Source organism: Clarias gariepinus, chromosome 9, assembly GCF_024256425.1.
Source record: "Clarias gariepinus isolate MV-2021 ecotype Netherlands chromosome 9, CGAR_prim_01v2, whole genome shotgun sequence".
NCBI lineage: Eukaryota > Metazoa > Chordata > Actinopteri > Siluriformes > Clariidae > Clarias > Clarias gariepinus.
Window position 1 is genome coordinate 16,597,956 of NC_071108.1, and position 14,083 is coordinate 16,612,038.

At 40.9% G+C, this 14,083-nt stretch overlaps 1 protein-coding gene across 3 annotated transcripts in view; it reads left to right on the plus strand.

Annotated features, from left to right (window-relative positions):
• Positions 1 to 14,083, plus strand: part of magixa (MAGI family member, X-linked a) — a 62,733-nt gene that overhangs the window by 22,150 nt on the left and 26,500 nt on the right. For all 3 annotated transcript variants that reach the window (XM_053504686.1, XM_053504687.1, XM_053504688.1), the window contains exons 5-9: positions 7,218 to 7,391; positions 7,823 to 8,000; positions 8,262 to 8,332; positions 8,822 to 8,989; positions 10,732 to 11,176. In XM_053504686.1, the coding sequence (XP_053360661.1) occupies positions 7,218 to 7,391; positions 7,823 to 8,000; positions 8,262 to 8,332; positions 8,822 to 8,989; positions 10,732 to 11,176 (1,036 nt within the window). The remainder of the gene's footprint in view (positions 1 to 7,217; positions 7,392 to 7,822; positions 8,001 to 8,261; positions 8,333 to 8,821; positions 8,990 to 10,731; positions 11,177 to 14,083) is intronic.

Here is a 14,083-nt window from a genome sequence, read left to right on the forward strand (position 1 = left end):
GCGCACAGCCCCTCATGGAAGCGGCGTTCACGCTCGGGCACGGCTAGGGAGGCGCGTCCCAATTGCATGGGTTCCCCAGCTCCGGTGTCAACCACGGCAGGAGGTGGAGATCCGACATGTCCTTGGGTGGTAGGAGTGAAGGCGGTTGATGGGCGTGGAGGGGTATAGGTGAAAGCGGGTGTTGGCGGCAGGGTTTTCGGAGCTGGCTTCGGGCGAGAGAGAAGGCGCTGGTCAATCCGAAGGGCGAGCTGAATTAGTCCCTCCAGTGTGGCGGTGAAGCTCTCGCCCGGCTAGCATCTCCCATCCGTGCCATCCCATTTATCTGGTAAAGCAAGAAAAACATCATAGGTTGGAGGGGGAGAGGACGGAAGTGCGACCGCCGCGACGGGAGGCCGGTTAGCCGCGCTAGCAAGGCCGCGACGTTTTGGACGCTCCGGCGAAGAGTAGCGAGTTCTCCGTTTAGCTGGTTGATTAGCTTGACCACGTCGCATAGATGCGCATAATCCGCTGGGTTTACCGCTTGTGGCTCAGTCATTCTGTCACGAACTAACCGGAATGATCAGAAGAATTAGCACACTTAGCGGTTAGCCCTTTGTAGCATGGATGGTAAACCCAAACGCAGAAGTGAGCAAATAGGCAGGATAACCACGCGATTTAGTCTAAGGAGCAAGGGAAAAACACAAATTTAACCCGCGTCCTATAAACACACACTCTAATCAGAAAGTAGACCCAAGAAAGTGAGTACTCACAATATTTACATTTAGGCATTTGGCAGACGCTCTTATCCAGAGCGACTTACATTTTTATCTCATTATACATCTGAGCAGTTGAGGGTTAAGGGCCTTTCTCAAGGGCCCAACAGTGGCAACTTGGTGGTTGTGGGGTTTGAACCTGGGATCTTCCGAACCGTAGTCCAATGCCTTAACCACTGAGCTACCCCTGTCCCGTCTGCAATATGGCAGACAGACCATCTGAACCGACATGGGCAACTCAATGACTGAGCGATAAGCCGTGGTTTGTTTACTCCTCTTATACTTCCTGGTTTGCGACCGCATTACTTCCGGGTCCTAGTGCCGGTGGCGAATTGAGTGTGCATGACAGTAATATTATAAATTTTTAAAGCAGACAATCAGCAGACAATTAAGGGAGATGATAAAGCAAATTAAGCAGTCACGAGTTCTTTCATTGCCATGATTTCAGGTCTTGTAATTGTATAATGTCAGCATGTATTATCAGACAAAAAAATCCAAACTTCAATAGTTGTATTGGACTATTTGGTACTGTTTTTAGAATGACTTCATATAAATGATTTACCCAAATATATTACTTTGTATAAAGTTTTAAATTGTCATTCAAGAGACCCAGATGTTGTTGTTTTCATTCTCATTGCGAGGTACAGTATTATCATTATAGCTGGCTGCTTGGTGATTTAAATCCCAGTGCCAGGTGATTTTGTTTTCCTTTCTTTGTCAGTCTTTTAATCAATCATTGCCTTGTGTCCCCTCTTTTAAATAAATAAAGGGTAAACATTGTAGTTATATATATTTAGCAGGGGATACACAATTCATTAACTTGATATTGGTAAGCATACAAATAGCTAACTGACTAACCCTGAATTACTCTAAGGTGTATATTAAATCACGAGGTGATGATGTAATTATCTTTTTGCATGCTATTTACATTGTACAACGCACAGGAGGTGGGCGATCTGTGTTTAGGAGGTGTTTGACTGTATCTGGCCAACAGGACAGTCACAAACAAGCCAAATATGACTTCTACAACAGAAAATGGTCTATGTATACAAGTTAAAAGCTATCAGATTAATACAAGGTTTAGATCTCACACCATGCATGGGAATATGTATAGTATGGTGTTAGAATATATAGCAAATGGTTAGCCAATATATGCTAAAAAAAAATTATTTCATGCACTCATGGGCCACTGCACCAAACCCATGCACTGTCCAGTTTCATCATGGAGACCCACAATGAGTCTGACCTAGGCAAAGATGTCCATGTGTGTGCTGCCAAGCATTTTCTAGATATGGGATACAATTTCTGCCATTCATACTGTATATGTGTATGCGTTGTCTGAGTCTACTAATTTCAATAAGGCAGCACTCCCAGGTGGACCTCATTCATGGGAAAAGTCATGTGTCTACAGCAAGCTAGTGCTTCTGCTACTATTGCCAAGATGAGGACATGTCTCTGTCTGTGCTATTTGGCATTTATCCACAGGCTGATAACCCAGTTCTACCATTTCCCTAAATTCAACAAGCCCAAGAGACCTGCTGTTGCTGTGGCTGTTAGCTGTCCATGTATCTTTAGCAGAAACTGATACTGCACATGGTGACCTGCCCAGTTTTCTGCCAAATTTGATGGTGTCCTTACACATTGGGGTGACATCAACAAGAAATCTAACTATTATGAGCACCTAGCACTAGATTGGGGGATTTAGCTTTCCTCAGCACTCAGTCACAAACTACACTATGCACAACATACAGTGCACAACTGTGTAAACCCACTTTTTAATAATTAACTAGTATTAAGAACAAAACTTTTTTTTATCTTGTATAGCTTCAATAAATGTCTGGGGATCTACCATTTCCTAAACTATGCTGAACTTCCTATTGGATTTATGGTGTATCTTTTATTGATATTGTAACAATATCACCCATTTATAAACCAGCATTATTTAAAACTTTATACCTCATGTGTGGTCCAATGTGAGGGCTGTAAATTGCTTCCCCTGGTGGAGATGTTTGTACTGAAAAGCCAAACCGCTTCTGCTATTTTTCACTGTGCTCAGGAGAAAAGAGGCTTTTCTCAGTAATCCCTGTTTCAGTTGCCTCTGCTTTTTTCTGCCTTCTCTCACTATTTTTTCACAGCTGTATACAGAGATTGCATGAAATCAAAAGCTTCTGCTTTGAGAGAAAGAAAGCTTGTCTCTATTGGGCTTTGACTCTAAGCTGTAATCAAAGCAACATGTTTTAATGTCGGAAGTAACATTATTTTTTTCGAGAAAATTATGGATATTCTTAGGAAAACTCTATAGGATGGCGCACATCCTGCTTGCAGTATTGAGGAGTTTAAATGCAGCTGGAGCTTTGCTTCGCTGTTCTTTTGCATGTACTATATAATAACTTCAGTGTGTATGACGCTCATGTTGCCTTGAACATTTTAACATTTAAAATGGATTCAGGCATCCAGATTTAAAATAGATTCAAAGTACTGTATTATCCAGACTAAAGACAGTGTAACAGGAAAAATCAAAAAGATAAACATCAATCTAATGTCATGATTTAAAATGAGTTCATTATATGGGCAATAAGAAATAAGTTTGTTTTTAATGTCATTTAATAGGACTTTGGACTGATGAACAAAAAGAGTAAATTAATGGTGAATTTCAAGCACAAAATGTTTGATATCTGATGGTGATCTAACAAGTACAGTATGGTCAAAATACATAATTCTATTTCTCCGCGATGCACCAATCGATCAGCCAGTAACCAGAATCGTAAGCTTGATTAGCAGTGATCAGTTCTGTGCTGATTTCACATGAGTTCTCAAATGGCCTAGTAGTAAAGACCAGAGATCATCCAGAGATTGTGAGTTCGAATCGTTATAAAGCAATCTGTAGGTGGAGGGCTAGGAAGAAGGTTGGCTTTGCCCCTGGGGCAGAGAGCCACACTTTCACATACCTCAAATCGGTACTAGCTAATCATCTGTATGTTTCTCCTGCCAGTACTCAATACACATCCAGCAGTTCAAAACTTTTTTGCATGGGCATGCAAGTGTATGGCAAAATCAAATGGTATTTTCATATTTTTGTAAGTGGATTTTTGTTTTTGTGAGTCACAGGATGGATTTTGACAGAAAAGCAACATAAATGTCTGCAAAATTATATCAAAAAGAAGGTTCATCTATATCCAAGTATCGATGTCCTTTTGGTAAAAAAAAATATATATAAACCCTGCTTTGACCTCCCTCATAGATTTTTCATTTCCAGTAGGAAGTTTCTTCATAACCTGAAGGCCTATCTACTTACATATAGACTTGGTGCTTAAATACGGGATTGGTGCTCCTCGCCATCAAAATTCTGGGCGAGGACAGGGAATTGGCGAGGCGGTACTTAAAGCCATCACAAGGCATTCTGGGATCTCTGCTTACTATAGATGGAATTAGAGCAGGTCTTACGAAATGAGTGCCGGTTCAATGGAGAGCACATTCCCAAACTTGTCCATTAGATTGTTTAGATCCTGCTGTTGGAATGGGGTGGGATCTTCTCCCTGCTGCACTGCTGTACGTCACGCCCCTGTGCCTCATTGAAAAGAGTGGCTAGAGCTGAGACAATGGCAATGGTTAAATCTATTTCTTCAATAAATTGAGAGAGTTTAGTGTTTTTTTTTTTTTTTCTTCTTACCTGGTTGTTGCAGCCTGTAGTTTACAGGCCTGACCCATACTGTGATGATAAAAGGCCCCTGCCACCAGGCCAGAAACTTGCACTTCACACTGGAAAGTAGCAGCAGCATATGGTTCCCTGGCTGGAACTCTCGTGGCTTTGTGCTGCTTGGCTTGGGTTTGCTCTATGTGTACATGTACTATGGGCAGGACTTGATTTTGGCTTGCATGTCTTGCACATATTCTACTCTAGAGCAGAATAGTGATGGCTGCTCTTCCCTAACTGCCTTTACCAGATCAAGCAGACCCCGCGGACATCTCCCGAGCAGCAGCTTGAACAGGTGAAAAAGGTGAATTTGGAGGCTTGGGTGTCTCTCAGACTGCCTACAGAACGTACAGCAGTAGCCGGTCCTTCATCTACCTTTCGCCTTAACATCCTTTTGAACTTCAGGTTGAAACGCTCCGCCAGGCCATTTAGTTAGAAGAGGCCGCATCGTACAACCGCCATATACTGTACCTGTCATTTTTGGCAAATGAAGTACCTTGGTCAGTCAGGAAAGTCAAATGACGGTAATATAATTCTAAATAACTTTAATAAATTGGGAAAACTCTACCCTTTTTTATAACTTTAAATGTAATTGTTTTGTCATTTAAAAAATAAGGGTATTTAAAGGTAATATTTTATTTGCTTCAATCATCTCATGTGAATGTTGCCTCATGAATCCTGTATCAGTAAAATGGCTTGCTAACCTGGAATTTTAAAAGGCTTAGCCTGCCAGTTAGCAAACCTGACTGACTGCTTCAACAAAGAAACAAACAAACACAGCTTGTCTAAACTAGCTAATTAGCACAAGATGGCTTTGTTACATTCTTACTAAATCACAAAGACTTTCCTCTAAGTGATGCATTTAGCTAGCTAGCTTGCTGCCTTTTTATTTTAGTCTAATTTATATTTTAGGCAGGCTACATTTATGACAGAGTTTATGGCATCTGACTGGGCAGCACTTTACCTTTTAGTTTCGCAATGTCCTCAATGTTGTAATTGTAAAACATTACATCTTTAATGTGCCCATAAACAACAAAGGTGTAAGAGACTCATATGGCTTTAATTTCTCTTAAGCATAAATACTAAATGTTTCCTATGACATGTATATATGTCTGGATATTGGAGGCTAGACCACCACTTAGGATCATTTAGACACTGTCAAGGTCTTTTAGAAACTTCCAACTGAAAAGGTTAGTTTAAATGAATAGCACTCCCTGTCATAAAATGTAGTAAATTACTACTAAATCACGTTGTAGGTACTAAAGCTGCCACTAACCACTAGGTACTTCCTTTCTGGTACGTACGAGTTTCATAATGGAGATAAAGTATCAAAATGGACATCAAAACAGAGTCTTGGGCACATGAGAGGGATGCTGCAAACTCTGCAAAGGTGCCTACAGAACGTACAGCAGTAGCCGGTCCTAGCTGCGTCCTCCTTCATCTACCACTCGCCTCAACATGCTTTTGGGCTTCTGGTTGAAACGCTCCACCAGGCCATTTGCTTAGAAGCGGTACCCGGAGTTGTGAATCTGCTTGACCTGCAAAAATCTTTGCATACCTGCCATTAGTTCGGGCAAATTAAGTACCTTTTTACCTTTCAAGTGAAGTACGTTTGCCATCTGCAAATACCCTAAAGTACAATAAACCTTCTGAAATCTTTATTTAGTGTGATAACCCTTTGTCTTATCAGTTGTCTTAGGTATACTTGCGCTCCCTCACTCATCGTCTATACCGCTTTATTCGGTATTCAGGGTCACGGGGGGCCTGGAGCCTATCCCAGGAGGCTTAGGGCACGCCCTGGACAGGGTCCCAGTCCATCGCAGGGCACACACATGCACTCACTCGCACACTACGGGCAATTTGGGAACGCCAATTGACCTTATCTGCATGTCTTTGGACTGTGGGAGGAAACCGGAGTACCCACCAAGCACGCAGAAAACATGCAAACTCCATGCACACAGAGATGGGAATCAAGCGTGGCTGGGAATTGAACCCGGACCCTGGAGGCGACAGTGCTAACCACTACACCACCGTGCTGCCTCTTGGGTATACTGAACAGTTTTATAAACTGTCTGGTAGGTTTTTTGCAGTATCTAGAAAATATTTTGAGAGTTATACTGGAGACTGACTTTCCGCTGGAGACTTTCTGACTATTATTTTTTTGCAAGCAAAACTCAGAGACCTTCTTTTTCTGGAAAAGTGGCGTATTATGTAATATGTTAGTTTCCTTCCCAAGTTTACAAATTGGAATGTGAACTACAGTACTAACTCAGTAATGCAGAATTCATAAAATAATAATTTTTAACACACAAGTAATTAAGTAAGTATTTTTTTAAAATCCTGCATATAACTAAAATTATTTTACATTCAAGTAATTTGAGCTATAAAGGCATGGTCTAATGTACAGTAAGGCTGGAAATTGTAATAAACAAATCTATGGCAGCAGCAATAGAAGTTACTATTGGTAATTTTTTTAAGTTGTTGTAATGGGGTTATATTTATCATGTAGCCTTGTAAAGAATATGGTTACCGGTAGCTCTGGACTACGGTTCGGAATGTTTCAAGTTCAAATCCCACGACCACCAAGTTGTCTCTGTTGGGCCCTTGAGCAAGGCCCTTAACCCTCAACTGCTCAGATGTATAATGAGATAAAAATGTAAATCGCTCTGGATAAGGGTGTCTGCCAAATGCCTAAATGTAAATTAATGCACAAAAAAAAAATCTTGAATGAAAACACGCAATGAAAAATGAAGTACTGTTTTTGTCTGTAGGGAATTACTATGGGACGCCGCGGCCAGTCCACATTGGGCCAGACAGCCCACCTATCACCTACCAGGAGCACCGCAACCTGCTGAGGAACTTCCGCACACGCAGCAAGTCCCTCAGTAATCTGGAGAAGGCTGTCGAAGAGGGGGACAACAGCGAGGAAGACTCGGGTCTCTCAGGTACTAAATGGAGTTACATGAACAAAACCTATGTGTAAGACGACTGATGAGCCTCTGTAGATTTGGTTCAGTTTAGTGAAGTCTGTTTATTAATAAAAATGAATCAATGTCGTTATGAGTTACAGGGAAAATTTGTTCAGATAAGGTTGAATCAGTGTAGAGGGATTTGAGATGTATTAATGCTACATTCATATTTAACTGTACGGATTCATATTGTGTAAATTGGATAAATATGGAAGTCTGGATTTAGATTTCGTCCCAAACAACAAAATAAAATATTACGCACAATAATACAATGATATGCTTTTGCAAATTGATATTAAATACGGCAAGGCCTTTTTCTTTTTTTAGCTTTGTTAATAAGCCCATGGTTGTTTTGTCTTATATTAACATGTTTAATCAGTTTAATGCATTATGTTTTCTCTGCCTAGCGGGTTCTGCGGGAGCGAGCAGTGCCCCTACGACTACTATTGTTTCGCCCAACCAGACATGGGACTCAGGTGGACCTCGAGATAGTGGTGTCCCGATGGAGAATGGTGCCCGTGCAGGGGCGCTGCCTGAAAACTGGGAGATGGCATTCAGTGACTCAGGAGAACCTTACTACATCGAGTAAGTCAGAGAGTGAGGAAGGAGCTCTAAGCTGGAATTATGTATAATATTGTGGACTGTAATATTTGAAAACCAAGTCAGCACTGTTATGGGAACCACAATAACAACTAGTCTAATTAATCTTTACAGTATATAACTGACCCTGACAGATTTATACATATATAAGTTATCATTTTAATAGATTATGAAGATTACATATATGGCATGGATATATACTGTATGTGGAGGAAAAGCTTGTTCAGTGTCTGTACATTTTTTTAGTCATAACTCAAAGACGACGAGCTGGCTGGACCCGCGGGCTCACAGCAAAGAGGTGGTCAGCAAGACAGAGTGTAAGTGTGCATATTTCATCTCACTCCTACCTGTCTTATGTGTGGTGACTGTTTGCTCTTCCAAATCCCACCCTTTTTCCTTTTCAATCTCTGACATTCATGAGAGTCCATGTTTATCCTGTACTTTCTCTGCTGTCCAAAACCCTTTCCTAACCCAAATTGTTCTTAAAAGCATCTAGTGGTTTTCTAGCTGTCACTCAAGCTCAAGCCATGAAAATAATTTTAGCAAGGTTTGTTACAAAAACATGCATGAACAAATATACTTGACATATGTGTGTTTTACAAGGAGAAACATTTCCTGAACTATTTCCATGCTATTACAGTATATTAACCAGCAGAGGGCACTAAAGTCCAGCATCTTAAACTATGTATTTGTGTGTGTGTGTGTGTGTGTGTGTGTGTGTGTGTGTGTGTGTGTGTGTGTGCGCGCGTGTGTGTTTGTGTGTCTGTGTGTGTGTGTGTGTGTGTGTGTTTATCTCCCTGCCTCAGTACCGCCGTTCACAGACCAACCATCTGAACTGAAGGGCTATTCCATCCACACACGTCTCTCCAAAGGGCCACGAGGTTTTGGCTTTAACATTGTAGGGGGCAGCAGGCCGAGAGAATTTCTGCAGGTGTACAGCGTCACTCCTGGAGGCCCACCTGCCCTTAACACAGGTACAGCTGCACTATGTATAAACCTTTGGCTGTGTAATAACAACCACAAGTCTCCTCCTTTCAGGACACTTGCGTCCTATCAACAGGTTTTAATTTCCCAGGGCCTGTAGTGTTGAAGGATGAAAATCAGAAATGGCCTCTAGAGGGCAGTCAAAGTTCAGGAAAATGTTGTGAGGCCGTCTGGTTGAACTGTGGGGTTTCAGAACCATTTTATATCTGTGTTGTGAATTTGACTTTCATGGCTCTTGTATAAACATTCAACAAGTACCATATGAATAACTATGAGAAGATAAAAATTATAGTAGTTGAAAAAAAAAAACATAAAAATTATTTGTATTACAGAAGTAAACCTATTATACTTCTGATGAGGTTCCTGTAGGGAGCATTTATCCTCACCCATGGTTACATGGTAGAACAAAATAAGGTAAGAAAGGACAAAGAAAGTATAAAAAAGACACCACAGCTGGATAAAATATTACTAGCAGAATTATATCAATACCCCCCCTTTATTAATTTCTCTCATGGTTTTCTCATTTTCCTTTATTGTGACTGATTTACCCTGACTTACTTTTTCTCCTTTCCCTACCTTGTTTAGTATTTTAGCACTCACTCTCTATGTAGGATTACAGTCATGTGATAGGGGGGTTTGGGGTATGAATCTGCTGATCCTCTTTTAATCCTGATTGGCATGGGCTTTTAATCCTTCTATCCCTCACCAGTGCTACTGCCTGGTCACGTGGGCAGTACACTCTGATGTTCTCAGTAAGAGATGAGGACACTGAGTGGGGAAGTTGTCTCCTTTTTATTTAGACACTGAACAGACCATTTCAGCACAGTTCACGTTCATCATAAGTGCAGATCTAGCTGGTCCTCAGCTGTTGAGTAGCTCACGCTTCCTGCCAGACCCTAAGCATAGTTGCTTTATTGTAGCATGTGTTTTATTAAGGAAGGAAATAAAATCACTGTGTTTTTTATTACATATACGGCACTCACTCACTTAAAAAAAACTATACTGTATGTGTAATTTAAAGCAATAGAACAGTGTACTAGCAAGGGGGGAACACGAAACAGAGAGAGCATAGCAAAGAGAAGCACAAGGAAAGGTGCTTGACATGCATTAAGCCCCCCAAACCATCCTGTACAACTTTTTTGATGAGTTTGAAAGGTAGGACTAAAGTCATTTGAGTGGATGTTTAGATAGATTGTATCAGACGAATGTTGTGATTCACTTTATCAAAAACTTTACATAAATCAAGGCTTAGTTGACAGATGACAAGGTCGCCACAAAAGTCAAAAAGACAGTTTTGATGTAGTGGCTGTTCTTGGCACAAGGCTATATAATTCCATTTAGTCCTAGAAATCTTTTTTTTGTTGTGACTGTATCCATTACAGGATTCAGGTGTAGAAATATATATGAAATTGAAAGGCATTTATTTTTGAGCGCAGACATCTAAAATGGCTACGGAGAGAGAAAGAGAGAAAGAGAGAGAGAGAGAGAGAGATTCCAAAAACATTTTCTTAGGACATTTCCTTATTTACTGTCTAAACGAATATCACCTATAAAGTTTATCCTTTTTATTGGTTTAACGCTACAAGAAAACCTGAACATGGAGCGTTGTGTCTTGTCAAGCTTAAAAATTTAATTACAACATAGATAGATAGATATTAATTCCAGAGGTTAGAAGATTTGTTATAATCTCTTTCCATCCTTTCTGTTTTTCACTCTCTGTCTCTGACATCAGCGGACATCCTGGTCTACATTAACGACACATCCGTGCTGGGTATGTCCCACAAGGAGGTGGTGGAGATGCTGAAGGCAGTACCTATGGGCCATAGTGTGGACGTTGTGCTGCGCAGGGGCTATCCCATGCTTTACAATCCTGATGGTTGCCCCAAGACCAGCCTCCCTTCACCCTCTGACCCCAGTGCAGGTTCTGCCCAGGCTCCATCTCACAATCTGAACCGTTCCACCTCTCACCACAATGGTTTCTATCCCCGGATGCAAAAAGAGCCTTTAGATACTAATGGTAATGTGGCAGCTCCACCTTGCTACCACATGCCCAATGGCAACTCCGTAGACAGAACTGTAGGGATGGCAGGCCTGCCCTCAAATCTGCCGATGGCAAGGACGGAGAGACTGAGCACAAGCCACAGTGATACAGAGGTCAGCACTGTCGTCACACGCAGGTAATATACACACAAATACATCAACACACCATGGAGTTTTGAGTGAAATGAATCTTTACCTTGGAGATGATGGTTAATAGGGTTAGGGTTGACAAAATTGTCTTTTTTTCCAAAATTACTAATAACAAATGCAAACTATCATCTCAGTCCCAAAAAATACTGAACAAAGTATTACTCATCATTTTTACTGTATATAGGATGATTTGATATTTTCTGTTCTGTAATGCCATATTGATTTTTTCCCCCCATAAACTCAGTTATATCGTTTGCTATGCAGATATCAGTTATTCTGCAGCCACCCATGTTTTCCCAAGTAGAAACAATTGAATGCATTTGGATCGGAAGTCAGGAGGAGTGACATAAAACATGAGGACAATGGCAAAGCATTAAAATGATTGTTATTCCCTGGTGTCCAGTTCCAACTGGGCTTTGAACCCTAAGCAGGAAGACTGTTTCTAACATATTCCAGGAATAACAATGTCATTTCCATCAGTTAGTTAGGAACACAATTCTAGGCAATGCAGAAGGCGTGTACAACAATCTGAGGTCTTTGAGGCTCTGAGTTGAAGGCCCATACATGCAACATATAGAATGTACTGTAAACAATATAAGTTGATAGTGGTGTTCATAGTTTAATACCTGCAGGAGGGAAACGGCAGGTACTTTTGTGGATACTGGTGCTAGCTGCTGTTAAGTTCTGATCTAATGTATAATTTCTACAAATAATCATGATTCTATTTGGGTGGATAATTAGGTCATACTGTGTGTATCTGTATATACATATATATATATATATATATATGACACAGTAACTCACAAAAGTGAGTACGCCCTCACATTTCAGCAACCACTTGCTGATTATATGTTCTCAAGAGACAATACAATAGAAATTAAATTTTTATATGCTTTAGAGTAGTCAATGTACAGCTTGTATAGCAGTATAGTTTTGTATAGGTTTATTTCTATAGTATGGAACCAAAGACGTGTGCTCGAGCCACCTTTAAGGGGAACTACATTTACAAGAATACATTAGATGTAAAACACTGAAAAAGGCTGTAAAAGAGAGTCAGTTGACAGTTATGTTTATTGCACTTACTGGCGACCACTGGACATAGAATAAAGACATTTGCTGAAGCATGTGCCAGACAAGGTCAAATGAAGATACAGTATCATACATAGTCACCTCTAAAAAACATATTTAGACATATTTACAATATTATTCCTGCTGCAAGGAGTTTCCCATTTGAGAAATTTTAATTTAACATTTGGAAAATGTTAATGTTTGAGACATAAAGCTGCATAATCTGTTTTCTCTAACCTGTTTGTCATGCTTTTCTTTATTCCAACACTACACATTTATGATACGAGTACATCTGAGTATTTTAACATTGTGATTAATCTTAAGTAATCATGGTCCCTGACTGTGATTAACTAGATTTAATTTTTAATTGATTGGCAGCACTAATTGAAAGTAATGAAATCCTGAATTAATATCCCACTTGTTTTCCTGTTTACACAAGTCTCCATGGTAACTCAATTATCCAGTGTATACAGAAAAGCATCTCAGAATGTACGACATTAAGGCAGATTGCCTACAACAGCAGAAGATCACATTGCCTTCCAGTCCTGTCACGGAATCTACTACAGTGTTTTTTTTTTTTTTTTACCTGTCCAGATTCAGTGAGCATTTGCCCAATGTAACCTCCGATTCCTGTTATTGAATGACAGGAGTGGAACCTGATATAGTCATCCGCTGCCATAGCGTTACAGACACAAGGTTTGACAAACGTTGTGTGTTCTGAAATGCTTTTTTGTTCACTGAGGTTGTAAAAGAATAAGTATTTAAGTCACTGTAGAACTCCTGTCAGCTCAAACAAGTCTGGCCAGTCTTCTCTGACCTCTCTCATCAACAAGCCATGAGTGGCGATGGGGTGTGTGCCTGTGGATCACTTGTAAAAGGATAGGAGGTGAATCAAACCAGCTGGTCATGCATGATCATTCTCACCTAGAGGTCAAGTAAAATTCTGCCTCTTTCCAAGTTTTCCACCACATCTTTACACAGGGTTCTAAAGTTGTTTCAAACACAGGCAGTTGAGGAAGACTTCAAAGCCCCTGCTCGGCAAGATCCTCAATGCTTTCGCAAAGCTAACCCCCAAGTCCTCCTCGACCTCTGCAATGAGCAGCAGCTATCCTTCGAAGCCCTTGCACAGTACCAGACCACAAGGGTAGGAGTTGCAAAGCGCATTCCTCCTCCAGCCATTCCCACGCATCTGCTGCATGCTTGAAGACCTTTAGGAAAGCCTCTGAATCATCTGTGAAGGGCATCTTGGCAAGCGTCAAATACAGAGGACTGTGGCAGAAGACATTGCTTGAGCTTCTGCTGCAGCTTCTGCAGTGCCTGCCAGCTCTCATCCTGCACCAGTTTGGTGAAGGAAGGCTAGGGACTTGATGACCTCGACAAGCAGGAGGTTATCTGGGCAGTGCTGAAGTCTTCCTCAAGTCCTAGGTTTCGGAACCACTTTAGAGCCCTGTGTATGTGTTATACATGCCTCTCAAACTCCGCCAGTTATTTACACAAATGTGTACAGACTTGTAATGATAAGACATGAGTAAGAATCACCAGGTGTTACTGCCAGGTCAACCTGCCTCTTCTCTATCCATAGCTGACACTCAAGCGCACCCACGGCAACAACATGTTCAGTACCTTAGAGGACCTGCCATGGAGTGGATTTCTTACTTCTTTAATCATTCTCTAGAAGGTGTACTCTATATTCGTGAACATTCCATGGTAGTAGCATCTCCTAAAATACCTGGCACTATGCTACAGTCAAAGTACCTTAACAGAGATGACATTTTAAAAATTACTTGAAGCTTGTGATCCGAATCTGCATGGTTTTATACAAAGAG